Source organism: Psammomys obesus, unplaced genomic scaffold (genome assembly GCF_907164565.1).
Source record: "Psammomys obesus unplaced genomic scaffold, mPsaObe1.curated_primary_1811, whole genome shotgun sequence".
NCBI lineage: Eukaryota > Metazoa > Chordata > Mammalia > Rodentia > Muridae > Psammomys > Psammomys obesus.
The window spans coordinates 1,214-21,869 of NW_026594861.1; the positions used below are offsets into that span (position 1 = coordinate 1,214).

Consider the following 20,656-nt stretch of genomic DNA (forward strand, 5'->3'; position numbering starts at 1 on the left):
AAAAAAAAAAAAAAAAAAAAAAAAAAAAAAAAAAAAAAAAAACGTATATACCTCACTAGTCAGACATTGTGAAAATTATCGTCAAACGTGTCTGCTTCAGATGAGCCTAAGATTGTTTATCTGTGCACTGTAGAAATGTTTCTGGGCTCCTACACCATGGCAGGAGAATACCCAAAACCACAACACTGTGGAGCTGTAAGCTCAGGGGCCACCCTTCATCAAGGTGGCAGGAGCAGGTGGTGGGTCCGCCGCCTGAAAGGGGCAGAATCCAGGCAGGTGACTGGTGTAGGGAGCCATGGGAGGCTGTCTGAGGTTTCCCATCTGTCCGGGGTGTCCCTGGTGACTGAAGACTCTGACAGTGACCCCAGAAAAAGCATTCCACCCGCAGTAGATAGTGAGGGTCTCTCGGGATCAGGGCTCAGACAGACCTGAGTCAGAGTCCAGCTGAGTGTCCCATACATGTGCCCTGGCCCCATTCAACCTCAGTTTCCCTGTGTGCTGCTGGAGGGACAGCTCCTCGAAGGTGCCGAGTAAGAGCACTGTGCTGATGGCTGCCGAGCCTCTGGACACACGGAGCTATTCACATTCACTGATTTCATTAAGCAGGGTTTAGTTTTCAGGTCCACGACCACAATTTAAGCTCCGAGCACCTGGAGGTGGCAGTGGGTGAATTCTGTCATCATCACTGAAAAGCTCTGGGAGACCGCCCAGGCACACTGCTCAGGAGAGGCTTGCACAGGCATCACCGTCTCCATGGCTCAGGGACAGTGTAGATGTCGCAGAAGACCCTTCTCTATGAGCTCAAAAGGGCTGGGAAGCCATGGGAGACACAGCAGGACAGGGTGAAGCCAGTTCTTTTTTGTTGTTTCAGAGCTGGGACTGAAACCCAGGGCCCCACACATGCTAAGCAAGTCCTCTGCCACTGAGCCACGCCCAGCCCTAAATCCAGTTCTTGTTCAAGTGGCCTCACTTCTCATTCCGCCAGTCCTAGGGAATCCACTCCCAGCCCAGCCCCGTGGGATGGTGCATGTTAAGCACAAGCTTATACAAAATGTGTTCAGAGACCATTTCACCCTGGTCCTCAACCTCAGGCTCCAGTGCCTGCCTTGAGACCAGTGCTGAAAGACCCAGTGACTCACCAGGGTAGCAGCCTGCCAATTACACATTATTACATATAGAGACAGTATGGCTAGAGAGTTTTTTTTTTAAATGTCCCCTTTGTAAGTGTAGTGTGTGTGTGTGTGTGTGTGTGTGCCTTGTGTGTCTTGTATGTTAAAGAGGTTGGTGTTGAATCCTTGGGAGCTGGAGTTACAGGCAATTGTGAGCCACCAGATAGGTGCTGGGAACCGAACTCAGGTCTTCTGCAAGAACAGCAAGTGCTCTTAACTGAACCTTCTCTCTAGCCTCACCTCATTTGTTGAGGCAAGGTTTCTCACTGACCTCATAATTGACATAGATTCTGCAGGAACAGACTCAGGTCCTCATGCTGCGAGGCAAACCCTTTCCAGCTATGCCCTCTCCCCAGCCCATTGCCTGCTGTTTAATTTCATCTTCCACAGAGATGGACCCTGCTGTTGTGTTGAGCCCTGCTTACCACGATGCTCAGGCTCCTTTAGCGCTTCTAGCTGTGAAGTGGGTCTTACTCCACCACATTTTCAGAATGCAGAGTATGTGGTAAAAAAAAAAAAAAAAAAAAAAAAAAAAAAAAAAAACAACAACTACTGGCTCAAGGTTTCATAGACAGGCAGTGAAGAAAGGGCTTTGAATCCAGGCCAGTTTGGCGACAGAGCCGAGCTGTGTGCCTTTGAGCTTCCGTCCTGAGGATGTAATCTGAGATGCAAACAAAGTATCGTTGAGTACAGAGATAATGTCCAGCCTTGGTTAGCATATCACACCAGCACCATCTGGATGGAAAGTGTTTGGTGAAACTGAAGTGCAGAAATTACTGAACTCCATTTAAAGTGGATTGCAGAGAGTTTTTGTTTTCTGCTTTGTGTGTGTGTGTGTGTGTGTTGCTGGGAATCGAACCTGGGGCTTTGTGCACGCTAGGCAAGCACTGTTGCTCTACATCCTTGGGCTAGCAAAACTTGAGATTTTGGTTTGGGGTTTCTTTTCTTATTCCTTTCTTTTTTATGTACTCTGTTGTTTGTTTTTCTCTTTTTTTCTCACTCTTTTTAAAACTGTTTTACAGTGCAATGCAATGAACTTTAGTCACACACACTCCCCTTTTATCAGCAGCAGAGTGAGGGTGAGACTCGTGTGGCCAGGCGAGGCAACACTCCTCTCTCATTTCGTGACTTGTGCTTAAAATAACCAGCATAATTAAGTCTAATATTAGAAGAGTAGGAATTAAAGAGAAGGCAAGATGTCATTTTGTCTACTTCCCCGCTCAGAAAGAATTGCTGAGAAGCAGGGCATTTCGTAGGCAAGGCCTGCCCCGCAGGAGCAAGGGTGCTGGAGAAAGTGGGCAGAGGTGGAGCTGCACGTGTTCAAAGATGGACGGGGTCTGGGAGGCACCAAGTGAGCCATGGGAAAATGGACAGGCTGCCGAGTGGGTGGATGAGTGCAGATAGAAAGCAAGGAGCTCTTGGAGAGAGTGGTCTGTGGCATGCAGAGTGGGGAAAGTGAGGGAGGGTGTTCCAGGTGAGAAGATGCAGGACTTGAGATGTCCGAGCACACGTGTGGCCACCTGTGCAGACATCTGCCCCTGGGCTAGTAGGGACCGTGTGAGCCCCTTGAACTGGCAGGATGTTAGTGGGAGTTCAGGAGGAGATGTCAAACACACAGAAAGGATACCCATTACTCAGGTGGCCTCTGGAAAGTCGGGACATCTGGACCCAGAGTCGGAACTTGAGGATGGGCTGAGAGACAACTCAGACTGTGTGTGGACCAGGCCAGAAGCTGATCACCAACCAGTCCCAGGTCTATTCCACTGTTGCTGTCCCCCATCTGCCACCAGGGCAAAGAACAGTGTCTGCCCCATGAGCTGTGTCTGCTCTCTGCCTCCCCTCAGCTTCTGTTTTGTTTTAATTAGACGAAACCTGGCTCCATCCCGCCACACTGGGCCAGGAAAGCCAATGTAGCCAGCCTGATTGCCCAGATCCTTGGGGCATACTTTTATTTCCCTGTTATCCCTGCCTGGCTTTCTTTTTTACCAAGGACACAAGCCCTTTACATCATGCTCAGCTTTAACTCTAATCTTTTTCCAGTCTTTCAAGATTAGAGGCTAAACCATAAGCCTACCATCCTGGCAAAGAAGAGGGAGCCAGATCGCAGCTGTGGACTTTGGTACAAATGTCCTTCAAGTCCCCAGGGGAGCAGGTGTAGGGAAAGCAGGCAACCTCACTTTTTCATGACAGTATTAAAAGAAAAATGTAGCAAACACGACAAAACACCAACCAACCAAAGGATAGAGTAACCAAGCCTGGTGGTGCACTGCTGTCATCCAGGCCCTCGGAAGCTGAGGCTGGGGGATGGTGAGTTTGAGCTAGCCGAGGCTACATAGACAGACCCTGTCTCAAAATCAAAACAATAATAAAACCTGACTTATTTTAACTAATATCCACCTTTGATGAGTCAGGGAAGGCTGTGTGCCCTCACATCTGTAGCTTCCACAGAAATGTTCAGCATCTTCTGGTTACCATTAACCTTAAGCCCCTGTAACACCTGTCCCTTCACCAGCCAAATGCTGATGTTTAGCCCTGGACAAAAGCCATGATCTGAAGAAAAAAAAAAAAAAAAAAAAAAAAAAAAAAGCTGTTTGTCCTGAAGCCCCATGAGTCTCTCTAAGGGATGGGAGGACTCAGGGATCCTGCCTGGAGTGGCTCTGGAGCCAGCCTGGCACTGTGGCAGGTGCCACAGCAGGGCCTTTAAGCTCAGGATCTTTTCTGTGGCCTTTCTTGTTTAAAGACCTTTTACCTGGCAAGTTATGAAGCAATCCAAGCACAGGCTTAAAAATACTACCTACCTTAGTCATGGCTAGAAATATATATAACATAAACTTAAATTCAGTGTGTATTATGTGGCTTCCCCTTGAGGAGGCTTCCTGCCTGAGAGGGTTGGAACTCGATACTTGCATTGAGAGCTTTAAAAAGGGACCAGTGTGTCACCTCAGTCACTTTTCTGTCCCATCCTTGGAGAGTGGCATGCTTGGAGGAATGCCAGGAAAGCAAGTGGCCCATGTCTCCTATGGCCGGCCCATTCTGCATCCATCCATCGAGCATCCCTGAGCACTCAGGAGGCTGCCAATGGCATGACAGAGCCAGAGAAACCGGGATACAGCAGCACCAGTGATGAGTGGGCTGGCAGCGCTCACGCCGGCAAGCATGCTCACACTTGACCTCATTTATAGCTTTCCTTACTGTGTGGAAGACAGGCACAGTCATCGGATGCCAGGACATAAGACTCTATAGGAGTCTAGAGGCCTCTCCAGCCCCCATGTGGCAGGGTGACAGTGCCAGGCCCTCATCCCTTCCTGGAGGGTCCATGCTTGGCTCGGAGCCACCCAGGAACTATCCCTGGGGCTAACTAAACTTGATGAAGAAGGCAGGAGAGCCGAGCACAGGCTAGGCATCTGGTGTGTTTTCTTTCATCCAAACTTCTAAATAAGCAAGTTTGGCTTAAAAATAATCTGGATTTGGGCTAGGCATGATGACACATGCCTTTTATCCCAGCACTTGGGAGGCAGAGGCAGACAGATCTCTGTGAGTTCAAGGCCAGCATAGTCTACACAGTGAGTTCTGGGACAGCCAGGACTACACAGAGAGACCCTGTCTCAAGCAAACAAAGACCACCTGGATTGGGAGCTGAGGAACTAGCTCATTTGGTAAAATGCTTGCCACAAGACTATGAAGGCCTATGATTGCCAGCACCTATGCCAAAAAATAAGTATAAATAAATAAAAGGAGGCAGAGGCAGGAGGATCCTTGGTGGACAGCCAGCCTTACCATATAGGTGAACCCCAGATACAGTAAGAAACGCGGTCTCCAAAGTAAGGCAGATAGAAAAAGACACCCAGCACTGCCTTCTGGCCTGCACAGCTGTGCGCACACCCATGCACCCACAGCAATGTACCCACACACGTCAGTGTGCACACACACATGAACATGTGAACATGCACACACACACAGTAACAATTACCAGGAGTTTCATCACCTTCCGAATGGAGTTCTTGTCATCAGCGCTGCCATTAGCACCCAAAGCCAGTAGAAGGACAGTGATCAGGAAGGTTCCCTTGGTGGAGTAGAGGATCAGTTTCCCCTCCCCTCAGCAAGCAGCACCGTGGCAAGGACGCCAGACTCACTGCCCCACACCTGAGTCTCCAATCACAAAGGAGGCAGCAGCCCTTCGGGGCTTGTCCAGTCGGGGCCCAGATCCTTCCGACTTAGCTCGGGTGAGGAGGCGCTTGGTTGGGAGCAGGCTAACATCCCTTTTCTTTCCCAGCTGCCACTCTGGGTACGTGGGTGCTCGCTGCGAGCATGCGGACCTCCTGGCCGTGGTGGCCGCCAGCCAGAAGAAGCAGGCTATCACTGCCTTGGTGGTGGTCTCCATTGTGGCCCTGGCTGTTCTCATTACCACCTGTGTGCTGATCCAGTGAGTATTTGTCACCCCCGAGGCTATATGTCCCACCTGCCTACTCCGCCAGGGGCATCCGAAGCATGGCCGCACCAAAGAGCCACCAGCTTGTTGTTGTGACACAAGAGTGATTTCAGCTGAGCTAAGAGAGCAGTTGCTGTCTCTCCACAGAGTGCCAGGCAAGCTGTGCAAATGCCTGGAGCAGGGGGCAGCTGCCAGCAGTGGCTCTGCTGTCTTCTAAAAGTCCTGTCAAATCAAAGACGTGCTCCCCACCGTCCTCAAACTCAGAACCTTCTGAGCACCTATGATCTGGGCAGGAGCTCCAGAGAGAGATGGAAATGTCTCCCAGCCTCCTCCTCCCCTCCTTGAACCACAGCCAAAGTGCTTCCTCCCCGCACTTGACAAACTCTGAAGTTACACCAGAGGCTCCCCATGCTGCCATCCCTCTTTGTCCTCCACCACTCCAGTCCTCTGGACTGCATCCTCCACAAAGCTGTGCTGAGCCCAGGGTCGAGGGAGACTACAGGATTGTCTTATCTGATTAGCTTGCTGATAGCTGCCCACTGGCCTGGCTAGTACAACCAGAGTCCCTGAACATACAGTGCTGTTCCCAGCAGCCGACACCAAGCTAGACTTACTCCCTGGGATGGTTAAATCTAAGTCAGAGCACTCAGAGGATTCACTTTAGTTTGAATGGGCACAGTTCACTCAAGACTGGAATTGCAGAAAGTACAAAGGCTGTTTCAGTGAGGCTGTGTGTGAAGGCAATGCTGGCTTTTGGCCTCTAAGGCTGGCCAGATTGTGGACAGACCAATTAGAGGCACAGTTCTGGTGGTTTGCTGCTGTTGAGACAACTGAGGCACAAGCCCAGTGACACTCCTGGTTGAAGGGCCACCTCCTGAAGCATCATGGCCTCCAGCCCCAGGGTCTGTTGGTCCTAATCCTTATGTCTGTTGAAAGGCCATTGTCACACCGGCAGGACCACTCAGATGGCCCTTATGGAGACATCAGTCAGCTAGGTGACTGGCTCGTCCCCTTGGCCAGCCAGGGAGTCTGGAGCCAGGTGAGCCAGGGAGGCTAAGGCAGAGCTAGAGCAGTAGTGTGCATACTTTGTGTCAGCCAACAGGTACTTTGTGGCTGGTCAGCATCTGTCTGAGGTGGCTGATGCTATGGAAGGCTGAGTGGACACCCAGGGCTACAGAGCTGGGCTCTCCTGCCAGGCAGGTGTAGCTTAGCCTCTCCCTTCTGTCCCCAGCTGCTGCCAGCTCCGCAAACACTGCGAGTGGTGCCGTGCCCTCGTCTGCAGACACGAGAAGCCCAGCGCCCTCCTGAAGGGAAGAACTGCTTGCTGCCACTCTGAGACAGGTACAAGGCGGCTTCTGCCCTTTTCTTCCAGGGGAGGGACTACCGGGTGGAGAGAATGGCTACTGTTTTCCAAGTTGGGACAGGTGCCAGGAGGGAAGTGAGGAACTGTTTTCCCCTCCCCTTACAGGGGAACCGGCCATGGGTCAGTTGAACTGCAGCCCTCCTGACAGAAATATCTCTCCCAACCTCTTCTCTCTCTGTCGCTGAAACCCACCCTGCTACTGTAACTCATATTCTGTCACTGAAAGCAGAGTTTCAGAGGCTGCTGCCCCTGAGGATGACCTAGAACTGGGCCTGGCTGCTGAAAGAAGCCAGTTATATTTTGATCTTACCTCAAGTCTTGCCTCCTAAGCTTATATCCCTAGCATGGCTCGGGCCCATATCACTTACCCTGTTTCTCTTTTCTGCCAGTGGTCTGAAGATCCCAGAGGAGGAGTTTGGCCAGGCAGCCTCCCAGGCGGCCTGTGACAGCCCAACCACAGAAAGGCTTCTCAGAACAGCGTCACCCGCAGTGTTGGGGCCCTGCAGACGTGCTGGCAGACCCCTCCCCTCAGTGCACAACCACCTGCTCAGCCTTCTGTCCTCCGAGGGCCTTCAAAACTGTGTGATAATGCTGCCTGCTGGGCTTTCTCAGTGCACCCTAAAGAAGAGGCCAGTAGACCATGTTTTAAAGACAAGTTAAACAAGAACCTGAAAAGGCTGGCCTTCTTGCTAACCCACACCAAGCGTGTGCTTGGATTGGTGTCTCCTGCCAGCCATGGGTTCCAAGCTGTTTCTTCTCAACGGGCCATCTGCCCCAGCAGAAACTCCGTGGTTAGTGTACAAAATGGACAAGGGGAAACATCTATTGTTATATGAAGACACTGTGGCCTCCCACAAGCCCTGATATCTCCTCATGCTGTTTCCGGGATGTGTGTCTTATTTATTAGATGGATAACGGTTTTATTTTTCATCTCTCAAGTCAGCATCAGGCATTCACGTTAGTGATACATGAACAGCTGTGAAGTTACACCAAATAGAAACATCCAGCCACCTTGGTAAGTTAGGACCAAAGGGAAGGGAGCCTCGCTGGAGCTGCAGACAGAACTCAAAATGCATTCTGATGGGAACAAAACGGCTATTCGGAGGCTGTACCACTTAAGACAGGAAAGTTAGCAAAGTTAGAAAATCCAGTAGCAGAGAGAGTTCTCCCTGATGGGGGACAAGAGGACAAGAGAGCCTGTGTGGGCACCTAGGGAGGACGCACATGCCAACACATGATTAAGTGGATTAACTTCCTCGTGAGTCCAGCTTGCATTAGCAGCAAGCTGTGGGCCAAATCCATGAAGGGGACCAGCCCTTTATTTTCCATGCTGTTGCCTTGGTTTTTGCTTTATTTTTAGAAGGAGAAATTTAACTTTCCTATTTATTTTCAAGCATTAGAGAAATATCCCACTGTTTTGTTTTGTTTTGTTTTGTTTTTTTACTCCTTTCAGAATGTTGGCATTATTAACAAAATTGGCTACCAAGCCTCTCCACTCCCCTTAGGAGAAGCAGACCTGCTCCCTGATCACCCCAGGGTGCTCTGACCCGTTGGACCCACCCTCATCCTGGCGCTGCTCTGTACTGTCTGGAGACTCGATGACAGGAAACACCAAAGCTGCTTATTGAGGAGGCCATCCTTAACTCAGAAGTGAAAAGTCCAACCCCCTCTGCCCTCCGTGGCCTCCAGTTAATGTGCTGGCAGAAGGGCATTTGATATACCATGTTGGCTTGAAGTTTCTGTCAGAAAGTTTTGCCTACTCCTCATTCTTCTCCATTCCACCTTCTTCTGTGAATTGTTCTCTTCTCGTGTGATCTAGGCCCTGATCTGCCCCAGGTCTTAACCCTAGCACTCTGGTCACAATGCCTGAAGCCCTAAAAGAAGAAGCTGGATCTGTTCATTGCTGCCCTTCCTCCAGCTACTTAGCTGACATGGCTCCAGGCAGACAGCATTATTTTCGTTATTATTATTTTGTTTTGGTGTTTTATTTTGTTTTGTTTTGTGAGACAAGGTCTTGCCCTGTAGCTCAGGCCAGTCTTGAACTCAAGATCCTCCTGCTTCAGCCTCCTGAATGCTGGCCGTACCCAGCAGAGTTATTTGTTTGTTTGTTTATTAAAATAGGTTAAGTTTGCTTTCCTTGGGTCATACATGTGGGTCAAGGCCAAGAGTACCAAGAGTAGCCTGCTGCTCTGAGACCAATCAGCCGTGCTTGACTTTCTAGACCTCTACTGGCTCCAGCGCTCTCAGCTGAAGTCCTGGCTCGGGGCCAATACAAATGGACGTGCAGGGCTTGTTTTAACTTAGTTCACACTGTTCGCTTCCGATGGCAGATCCTTTCTGGTCGTCTGGCTGCTTTTAAAGAGTTTGAACTGATATCAAAATATTAATGGGAACTTCCTTACCTGATGTCCCATCCTAAATATGTTACCATCCAAGACTCAGCAGAGGTGGGGAAAAAATTAGGATGAAATCATGATGGTGAAGGCAGAGGATTCTCAGGAGGACCTCAGCTTCAGTGTCTCCACATTCCTGTTCAAGGCCCAGCCAGTCACAGCAGCCAGTGCCCTGCAGTGCCTGCACACAGACACAGCCAGCTCACATGGCCCCTACAAGTGCCTTCCCAGCCACCCCCTTTGCAAAACAATGGATCTGGAGAATCAGAAGCTAAAAGTAGGTTGAGGCAAGTCTGGTTGGACATCATCCTGGCCCCAGCATACAGCAGCCCTGCTTTGGTGACTTTGATTTTGGAAGTCAGTCAAATGTTGTGTCTCTTCTTTGTCATCTCACAGCAGTTAGTGTACCAACATCCACCTGTCGGTTCACACTGCACTCCCTCAGCACCCTCCTGTCAGTTCACACTGCACTTCCTGGCCCTCTCTTGATGTTCAGCGCAGCAGTAAATAGGAGCAGCAGCCACATATGACAGTGGCCAGCACAGCCGTTCCAGTGACTTGGGGAACTATGGACATTCCCATTGAATGAACTGAAACTAATTCTAGGGACGTTTCAATGGCTCAGTGAGTAAAGGCACTTATCAACATCCTGAGAACCTGAGTTCAACCCCTGGGACCCACATGGTAGAAGGAGAAAACCAATTTGTCCAGGGTGCCTTCTGTTCTCCACACACAGGGGCATGTGTGCATACATACACACACACATAGACACACAGGGCCATGTTTACACACATACACACACGCACACACAATCTAATTTATAAAAATGAATTCTAGAAAGGCCCCCCATTCCTCTAGCTGTAACTTTAAACCTACCATGGGTCACATTTTCTCGGTGGAAAAAAATATAATAGTGACTCCAGTCTGAAAGGTAGATTCCAGGCAGGTACATATGGAACCAAGCCACGACTCAGTTTGTTGTGTATCCCATAAAAAGGTGGGAACTATAATCCCAAGATCCCCTTTCTCAAAAAAAGGGGGGGGGGGCTACTCACAACGGTGAGGGAAGAGGCTCTCTCTGGGCCCCCGGGGCCAGGTTTCCCAGTGCCTGTGAGCCCCAGAATAGACCAGCAACATTCTAAGCCTGCCTGCAGGCCCCAGTCCTGAGTGAGTTCCAAGCTTGTTTCTTCCCCAGGACCAAGAGGAGGCCACACAGAACACCACATATGTTTTTGACACAGGGTTTCTCCCTGTAGTCCCGGCCAGCCTTGAACCCATTATTCCCCTGCCTCAGCCTCCTAGATTACAGGTGTGTGCCACCATACTTGGCTTATGTTTGTTTCTAATGTTCCGGTGTCAGGTGTATTCCCTGAAGCCACTGATCTATCTCAAAGACACAGTGTTGTGTGCACACGTGACCGTGCGCGCACACACACACAGAGTACTGGAACGCAACTCCTCTCCACGGTGTGATAAGTTTTTTGTAAGGGACCTGATGCTGTTTTTAGGGCTCATCATTCTGACTTCAGTATATGATGCACTGACGGTTACTATGTAATGTTTTAATTTATTTTATGTGGTAAGTTAATTTTGGTCTCTGTAATGTATTAATGTGATTAGAAGCTTTTTTCCTTAATATCTGAATTATACTTAAAGAGTAGCAAGGAATATAAGATACTGTTGTGTTTTTCAGAAATGTGTATTGTTACCCAGTTGTATTGTACCTTGTCTGGAAGGATGAAGGAATGAAATCTTTTTTTTCCTAAATATCAAGACTGAAGTTTTTCTTTAATGTGGCTGAAATACGATTTTCTCTGCAAATGTGAATGAGAAAAAAGTAGATGGGCTTTTTTATTAGATTTATTTTTATTCTTAATTTTGTGTATTCATTCATGTGTGTGTGTCTATGCATGAGTATGTGCATATGAGTGCAGTTGCTCTAAGTGGCCAGAAGAGGGCATTGGATTCCCCTGGTTCTAGTGTGAGTCTCTAGAGAGACTGTGAGCTGCCTTATCTGGGTACTGGGAACCCGATTCAGATCTTTTGAAAGAGCAGTAAACTATCTTAAGCATGAATCATTTCTTTAGCTCTAGATGATCTTTGTAGAAATTGTAAAACTGTCTGCCTAAGGAAATGAAGTTCTTCCTAATACCTGGAGAACAGAGACACTTTTTCCTGCACTGAGAGGAACTGAGCCCTGGCTGAAGAGACAGAATGGCATGCAGAAAATGCCTCTGGGTTATTTCCTGACAACATTCATAGAAACCATGAGATTGTAAGGTAGAGGGTGTGTACATGGCTGTGTGGTCTATGTTAATATTCCTTAGAACTGTTAGGTAGGCAGAGTTTGGGGCACAACCTCTAGGGGTCCACCCCTGCTCCTCTGCCTTCTGAGTCACTCTGATAACATGATCCAGGCTGAGACCTGCTGTGCTGTAGAACCCTGGGAAGGTTTTTGTGGGGTGCTGTTTTTAGGGAAAGCTTTGCAGAGTCCCACAGAGCAATGAGACTCAGTCACCCTTTGGGGTTTGTTCTAGTTTCCATTCCATTGGTAAAAAGCAGCTCAGGAGGAAAAGGCTAGCTCAGCTTCCAGGTCACAGTCTATCGCCAAGGGATGTCAAACAGGAAGTTGGAGCAGCTTTCACATCACACCCACAGTCAAGAGCAGAGAGGACCTGGGTGGTGGTGGACCATGCCTTTAATCCCAGGACTCAGGAGGCAGAAGCAGGGTGAACTCAGTGAGTTCAAGGCCAGCCTGGTCTATATAGCAAGCTCCAGGATTCCAGGATGCCCAGGATTACAAAAAGAGACCGTCTCCAAAAAGCCAAGAAAGGAAAAAGAAAAAAAAAAAAAAAAAAAGAGCAGAGAAGAAAGCATAGCTGCTGCTTGCCTGAGGATGCTTCTGCTCTGCTGCTTTTCTTCTCTCCTGCACAATTCAGAGCCCAGCCCTGGCGCCACCCACATTCCGGGTAAATGAGTCTTCTCTTCTCAAGGAACAAATAAGACAACCTCCTACAGACATGCCATAGGCCAGTCTGACCTAAGCAACTCATTAAGACTCTCTTCCCAAGTGTTTCTGAGTTGTGTCAAGTTGACAAATAAAACCAAGCAGCAGAGAGCTGCAGTGCACAGCAACCCAAAGGCCGAGGCTGTCTCTTTGGGTCTTCTCTGTACAGCCTGGTGGAAAGGACCTCTGTCTTTCCTATACCCCATCCCTTGGTACCCACTGTTGGTGTCTAACTGCAAGGAATACTTCTAGAACTGTCCACCCAGTCCCTGAAAGTCTTTAGCAAACCCTCTCCATGTCTAGTTCATGGGCATGGCATGTGTGGCTCAGCAGCTCACAGCCACAAACACTCACACATACACACACATAAAATATAGATACACACACATACACATATACACACAGGCATCTCAGGGCCAGCATGGGTCTTCATTTTCATCTCCTCCCACTGCTCTAATGAAGTACTATCTCCAACTGCATCAGAAACATGGTCCTAGCACACTGTGACACTCTTCTACCCTCTTGAGGATCTGTGGCTTTAAAGAGCACCCAAGTGAATATGACTGGCTAGCCAAACAGGGGCCCCTTACAGCTGCACCCAAGCCTTACCTGAGTGGAGATGCAGGGCTGGAGAGATGGGTCAGAGGTTAAGAATACTGGCTGCTCTTCCAGAGGTCCTGAGTTCAATTCCCAGCAACCACATGGTGGTTCACAACCATCTATAACGAGATCTGGTTCCCTCTTCTGGCCTGCAGGTATACATGCAGACAGAACACTATATGCATAATAAATAAATAAATAAATAAATAAATAAATAAATAAATAAATAAATAAATACTTAAAGAAGAAGATACATTAAAAAAAAAAAAAAAAAAAAAAACAAGAAAAGCCATGAGAAAATGCTCACCATCACTGTTGGGAACTGTACAAGTCATAACCACAGTGAGGTGAGCTACATCCACCCATCAGAATGGCAAGCATGGAAAAGAAAACACACACACACACAAGAACATGCTGGCAAGTGTGCAGAGCAAGGGGGCCCACACAGCTGTCGGAGTGTGGATAGAGACAGCCATGTGGCTAGCGGGGGACTGGAAGAGAGCTGTTGGGGCGTAAATGGATACAAGCACTGCAGACCCAAGCACGGAGAGTCTTAAAAGAAACAGCATTAGAAAACAATTTTAGTCCTCACTGTCAGCTTGACTACATTTAGAAACCGGGAGACACACTCCGGGTGTGTCAGTGAGTGTGTTTGCAGAGAGGCTAAGCTGAAGAGGGAAGGCCCACCTTGATTGAGGGTGGCAGCATCCTTTGGCTGACATTCTAGACCCAATGAAAAAGAGAGAGAGAGAGACCTGAGCACCAGTGTTCACCACCCTCCGCTTCCTGACTGCTGTGTGCACACACAGGCGCACACACACTGAGGCACATATGTACACACAGGCACACATGTACACACAGACATAAACATACAGAGGCACACATGTATACGAATGCACACACACAGAGGCACACATGCATATATATACACACAAAAATAAATAAATACCGTTATTTTTTTTAAATGCATTAATTCTAAACACGAAACAAAAGATGTCCTAGCTGGCAGGGGGTGCAGGAGACTACAGCTCAAACTCTTTGGATCCAGGTAAAGATTTAGATTTTTAAACTTAAGTGTAAGCAAAAGCGCAGGGGTGAAGGAGACTTTTCTTTGAACCACAGTGACGCAGATACCAAAGACACAGTGTACGTAATCCATCTTGGCCAAATGCACGAGCTTCCGCGTAAACCCCACCTGTACACTCTGCATCCTGGGTAGGTGAACTAACTTCTCTGGCCTCAATTTCCTTGTAGTAAAGTGAACATATTGGTGGTATCTAACTGGGAAGGTTTTGATCGGCTTACACAAATTGTCACACGGCAAAGGCTCAGTAAACAGCGCTCACCCTCAGTACAGTTAGTGACGTAGTCTGTATTGTGTCTGTTTTGCTGCTCTCAGCTGTATTGATCCCTGGGAGCTGTGTTATATACACACAGAGCAAGAGCTGTGAATGAGCTCACAGGCTAGTTCCCACTAGACCACAAGTGTCTGTGAAGGAAGTACAGCGGAGACAAGGGGAGCCGAGGGAGAGCTGAGCCAGCCAGGTGTCACCATGCCACCTGCCTGGGATGTGTACTCAGATCTGTGCCAAGCCACATGGCAGTCATTGCACAAGGGGTAGGAATGCCCTAAGAGAGACCCGGGTACATACAAAGCCGGCAGTGATTGTGCCAGCGGGCAGCAAGGTGTGACACACACAATCATGATCTCAGAAGGCTGTGTGACAGCCGTCTTCCCAAGATGTTCCCCAAGCGCTCCTCACGACACCCCTTCCAGCCAGCCCCTAGGGGCCTGCCCTGAAGGCACACCAGAGTGAGTGGGGCTACTGAAGGCCTCACAGAGCTCGGCACCGGCTCTACAGCCTGTGCCTCCCTAGTCAGGTCACCTGGGAAGGAGGACCAGGGCACAAGCATACAGGCTCCTCTCTCGTTCCCAGGAGCCAGGGACAGGCAAGGCTTGCATCTGGGAGGGCTTGGTATCCAGTGAGTCACCACGCTCATCCGACGGGACCACTCTTGGGGTACAGCGAGACTGGGGGTCCACTCCCACACCTGCAATACCTGGGTAGCCTCACTCCCTCCAGATTTTTCTCCAGGTCGGTTTCAGCCTTTGTGATGCCTCTAGACAGAAGGGACCCGGGTGAGGTTACACTGTAGGATGACAAGTGACAGCTCCGCACAAGACACATGGGGCACAGTCACCAGCCAAGATCTCAGAGGAGGTTTTATTCTAATGGAACAAGATGGTTCAGGGCTGCAGGAGCCGTGGCCTCGTGCTGAACATACGCCTGTCATTCCTAAGCTTTCAGGGAGCTTTTGAAAAGCTAGCGAGGGGAGGATGGAGTAGAGAGGAAAGAGACTGTCAGGAAAGCAACTACAAGCGTTTGCCCTAAAAACAGAATGGCCCAAGTTTCGTTTTCTTCTTTGCATTTTCCATACTATGTGCTCCGTCATTTTATCTGTATGTGTGAATGCCCATGTGTGTGTGTGTGTGTGTGTGTGTGTGTATGTCTGTGTGTAAACTATGTGTGTGCAGTGTCACTACTAGCCAGAAGAGAGTGTCAAATCCCCTGCAGCTGGAGTTATAATGGATTGTGAGGCTCTGTGTGGGTGTGCTTGGTCCTCTGCAAGAGCATCTCTCCAGTCCCGTTGTTTTTTGTTTGCTTTTTGTTTTTTGTTTTTTCGAGACAGGGTCTTAAGTAGCTCAGGTTTGGCCTCAAACTCACTATGCAGCCAAAAATGACCTTGAACTTCTGATCCTCCTGCCTCTACCTCCCAAGCGCTAAGATAACAAGCTATGTGCCAGCTCAGCTATAAAATAGTTGTTTTTAGCCAGATTTCAGGCTTCTGTGGTAACATGGCCAAGCCTGCCACATCATCGTCCTCCAAGAGTTCTGCACACACAGCCATCAGTCTGCAACCATCCCCTCTAGATTGGGCACAGGGCCAGCTCACTGCCTTCCCCAACACCACCTGTCATCTTCCTAATCTGGAAGCTGGGAGCTGAGGGCTTACCTTTTCCAGTTGAGAACCATTTTCCAAATTAAAGGTAAGTCGAGACATCCACATGCATAGGAGTTCGAAGGCAGGTGCTGTCCAGAGGTGCTCTATTCATGGGCTTGACTGACGGCACCTTCAAAACGCAAATGTCTTCCAACTCTGCCCTGCCCACTTAGAGTTTTGACATCCGCCCCCCTCTCTTCATCTCAGAGGCCACTGGCTCACGTGCAGCATCTGTGAGAAAGGCTCTCTTCTCCATGTGTCTCCCACAGCGGGGAGAAATGAAACCTTTCCAGGACCTTCCTCCATTGTCCAAGACACCTTCCCTTCAGGCCCCTGTAGCCTCAGCTAATCGCTCTGCCAGGGACTGGCCTTGATTCGTTCAAATCAGGAGGATGTGCTCTGTGCACCGAGAGCAGAAGGCCATGGCCACGCACGTGTGAACACGTGAATAAATGGCACCAGAGTAGCAAGAATGAAGTGCAGGCACTTCAGGACAGATGAGAGTGCCTGTCACCTGTGCATGCGCCACAGCTTCATCCGCCTCAACGTGGAGAAGTCCCAGTTTCCCCCAGAACCAAGTGTTCTCATTGTCTTATGCTTTTTTTTTGTTTTTTCAGTATGTTTGGCACAAAGGTAAAGTAAATGCCCCCAAAACAGATGAGTGGATCAATGAAGGAATGAAGGAATGAATGAAGACAGGCATAAGCCGAAGAGAGGCAACAAAAAAAGGAGGCAGGGAAAGCAGGAAGGACAATGGATGGGTTTCAGAGACTTGCAAAGGCCAGTCCATGCAGATGTGTAGACAGCTTGAGGGAGCTGACGGTTAGTTCTGTGGCTCTGACCCTGGAGCTGGGTTTGGCTAGATATTCCTCTGACTGCATTGCTCTCTCTGTTGGGTAGAATATACTTTCTAGGAAGTAGGAAAACTAGCCATGTAATGAGACCAGAGTCGGATAGTTGTGAGAGCAGGGTTGCAGAGTGCACACCATGGGGGCTGAGATGGGCCCCTGTCCTGTCCCTGGAAACTGTTGCCGGTAAAACACTTGACCAAACCCTGTGGACAGAAGGGGCCTCGCAGCTACCCTCCTCAGTGTCAATATCAGTGCAGAGACAAAGCTCCCTAAATGAGCATTCCCACAGCACTGGGCCTCAAGCCACTGGAGAAGCAGGGAGGGTCTGTTCAGAACACTACAGTGCAGGTGAAGAGAGATTGTGTGCGTGCGTGTGTGCGTGCGTGTTTGGCTGAGACCAGAGGTCAACCTCAGGCACCATCCACCTTTTTGGTTTGTTGGTGAGGGAAGGAAGCTGCTAACTCCAGACTGGTTGGAATCAGAACTTTAGCAGAATGTTCCTTGCGGAGACAGTGCTTTTCTCCCTACAATCAGCCACACCAGCTACATCTTGTCAACTTGACACCAGTGAGGATCATCTAGAAAGAAGGAACCTCACCCGAGCAAAGGAGTAAATGCCCCAACCAGATTGGCCTGTAGACAAGCCTATGCGGCATTTTCTCTAATGTTTGATGAGGAAGATACCACCCCTGGGTAGGTGGTTTTGAAGGAAATATTAAAAGAGCAAAATGAATTGATCATGGGGCATAATCCATTAAGCAACCTCTCCTTACCCCCACGGACTCTGCTTCAGTTCCTGTCATGAGTCCCTTCATAACAGACTACAAGCTGTAAGATGAAATAACCCCTTTCCTCCTCCAGGTTGCTTTTGGTCATAGTGTCTATCATGGCAACGTAAAGCAAACTAGAACACCAATGCTCTTACCAACCCCGGGTCCTGCATGCTACAGTACTGCCCTACCAGGCAAGCTGTGCTCACTGGCACAATGGTGGCATGACCGTTACTGTAGCAACCACCTGCTTTCTCACTGGACTGGAGGTTTCCTCCACAGAGAGGACTTCATGCATGGCGCAATAACCCTGGTTAAAAACCAATGGCTGTGGGGATCACATGCCTTGGGGGAGCTCACTGTAGTCGTTTCACTAAACAGTCACATTGTCGAACTGCGGTCTGATTGTGCAGCTCTCAACCAGGATCCGGGATCCGAGAAGCTTCTTATTGCAGTGGACAATGTTTAATGCAGAGGCTCACAACTGGCCAAAGTGCTGAAAGCTCACAGTGTCTGTGAGTGCTCAGCCATAGCTGGGACATCCAACCACAGCTCGGGGAACATTGAAGAGGAGGGGGAAAGGGTGCAAGAGCTGGGGCGGGGAGGGAGGCTGTAAGATGCTGTGTGGTGAAACAAGGCATGGTGTCGCTCACACGAACTCTCAGAATTGGTGGTTACTTGCACAAAATTAAGCTAGCTAAAGTTCCAGCACAGATAGGGAGGTACTCTAGGGGCATCCCAGATGAGGAGCTGCTGACGGCTGAGGAGGGAGGGTAGCCACTTCTCTTTGGGGATATGGCCAGTGGCAGGTTGCCATGCCCCAGTAACTGGCCTCACACCCGGGCACACATAAGAAGCACCAACTGGACTCACTGGTCTCTTGTTTTTGTTTTTTAAAGAAAGGACATGAAGTTGGCAGGTAAATATTTTGGGAGATCCTAGCAGTTGGGTAAGGCAGAAGTGGGGATTGGATATGATCAAAATAATACATATATGTGTGTATTAAATTTCCGGAAATGAATAAAACATACATAATTTTCATAAAGAAACCTTTTGTTTATATTTTTCCTGAGTGTGTTTAATTCTGTTCACTTATTCTTTGAGAATTGTTTAACTATATGTGTAGGAATGTCTTGCCCACATGTATGTTTGTGTATCACATGTGTATCTGGTGCACACAGAGGACCCCTTGGAACTGGAGTTATAGATGTGGGCTGTCATGTGGGTGCAGGGAATTGAATGTATGTACTCTGGAAGGTTAGTCATTGCATTAATCACTGAGCCATCTCTTCAACTGCAAATATATAATTTTAAAAGCTGTGCATGGTGTGATGCTTGTAATCCCAGCACTGGGGAGAGAGATAAGCAGATCCACGGAGCTCATTGGCCAACCAGTTCCAGACACAAGCATACACACATGTGCACACACACACACACACACACACACACACACAGGAGCATACATTAAAACCAAGCTTGCTTGGGACTGTAATTCCTTTGATGTTGAGTTTTAATGGGAGTTCACTCTCAGCCACTCTCACCCTTACGACTAAGCACTGCACCTCCCTCCCCTCTGCCCTCTCTCTCTCATCCTCTTTCTCCTCTCCTCTCCTCTCTTCTTCCCTCTTGCTTTCTCTCCTCCCACCTTCTCAACTGCCGTGGGAGACAGTATGCAGGGCGTCATCTTGAAAGCGGAGACCAGCCACTCCCTCCCACCAAACTTTCTGGTACTTCCCGGCCTCCAGAACTCTGAGCCTCACACGTCTACAGTTTTGAATCGCTCCACCTGGGCATCTGCTGTGAATTCAGAAACAAACAGACCCTTGGCATTCAGAAACTCAGGCCTCCCTATCCCTTACCCTTGTTCTGTTTCCTGAACAATATTGATTCCTGTTGTTTTTCTAGAACCAGCTGTTTTCCTCCTTTATGTGGCTTCTCCAGATTACTTCTGTGGGTATCCAGGAACCAAGCCATGCCCAACAATGTAGATTTTTCTGCTGCTCTGGCCTTCAGCAAGCACAAGGTATAAACAAACAGATCATAAAAGGAAAGATACAATGAGTCCATAATAAAGCTTCAAAATGAAGCCATGCAAACACACACTGGAAAGCACCCTTACCTGCCGGGTTCAGAGAGGAAAGATTCTCAATAGCCGGTGTTTGGTAGGATATTTTCCAAACTCCATTGGTAGAATAAATCTGGGAATGGAATAAACCTGATGGGAAGGGTAAGCTTAGCATGACATTTTCTGTGTGGTTTTAAGATACTCATGTATGCTACCCAGCCTTTTGGCAAAGGTCAAAAAGATGCACACATTCTCTGACCCACCTATCCCACATCTCAGTTGGCTCTTTTGAACTATTAGGAGGCTGCAGAAATGGCTCCGTGGGTAAGAGCACTTACTGCTCTTACAGAGGACCCAGGTTCTGTTCCTGGCACCCACATGGTGGTTCACAAGTTCAATTCCAGGGAATCTGACACCCTCTTGTGTCCTGTGAAGGCACCATACATGCATTCGGTGCACAGACATCCATACAGTCCAATACTCATACACATAAAAGAAAAACAAATAAATCTATTTTAAAAGCAGAAATATTAGCGTAAGTACCGGAAGGATGTTACAGCATTGCAGTGAGGAAAGCAGAAACAATCTCTATTTCCCAGCAGAGAGGGTTAAATGATGTGGCTTTCGTTGTTGTTCTGGCTTTTTTGTTTGTTTGTTTGTTTTTGTCTTGTTTGCTTTGCTGTTTGTTTATTTGTTTGTTTTTGAGAAAGAATCTCATAATATAGCCCACATTGGCCTGGAACTCCATAGGTAGCAAAGGTAGCCTCAAAGTCATGATGCTTCTGCTTCCCTTGAACACTAGAATTATAGATGTATGCCACCATACCCAGCTCCAACAGTCAAGGGATTTCTATGCACCCATCAAAAAAGAATAATGGCTACCCCTCCTGAGGATCTCATGTAGGATATCAACATAAAACTGATGTCTAGAGGCCAACTAGACGGCTGTATCGAAAGCCTGATGACCTGACTTCAATTCCTGAAACCCACACAAAGGTGGACAGAG

At 48.6% G+C, this 20,656-nt stretch overlaps 1 protein-coding gene across 1 annotated transcript; it reads left to right on the forward strand.

Moving 5' to 3' along the window:
- Nucleotides 1–5,442: 5,442 nt before the first annotated feature.
- On the forward strand, nt 5,443–11,194 carry LOC129685642 (protransforming growth factor alpha; the record flags this gene model as incomplete). Its single annotated transcript, XM_055619152.1, is given in 3 exon segments — nt 5,443–5,592; nt 6,830–6,939; nt 7,351–11,194. Coding segments are annotated over 3 exon segments (268 nt in total), but the record flags the coding sequence as incomplete, so codon positions are not given.
- Between the last annotated feature and the right edge of the window lie 9,462 nt (nt 11,195–20,656).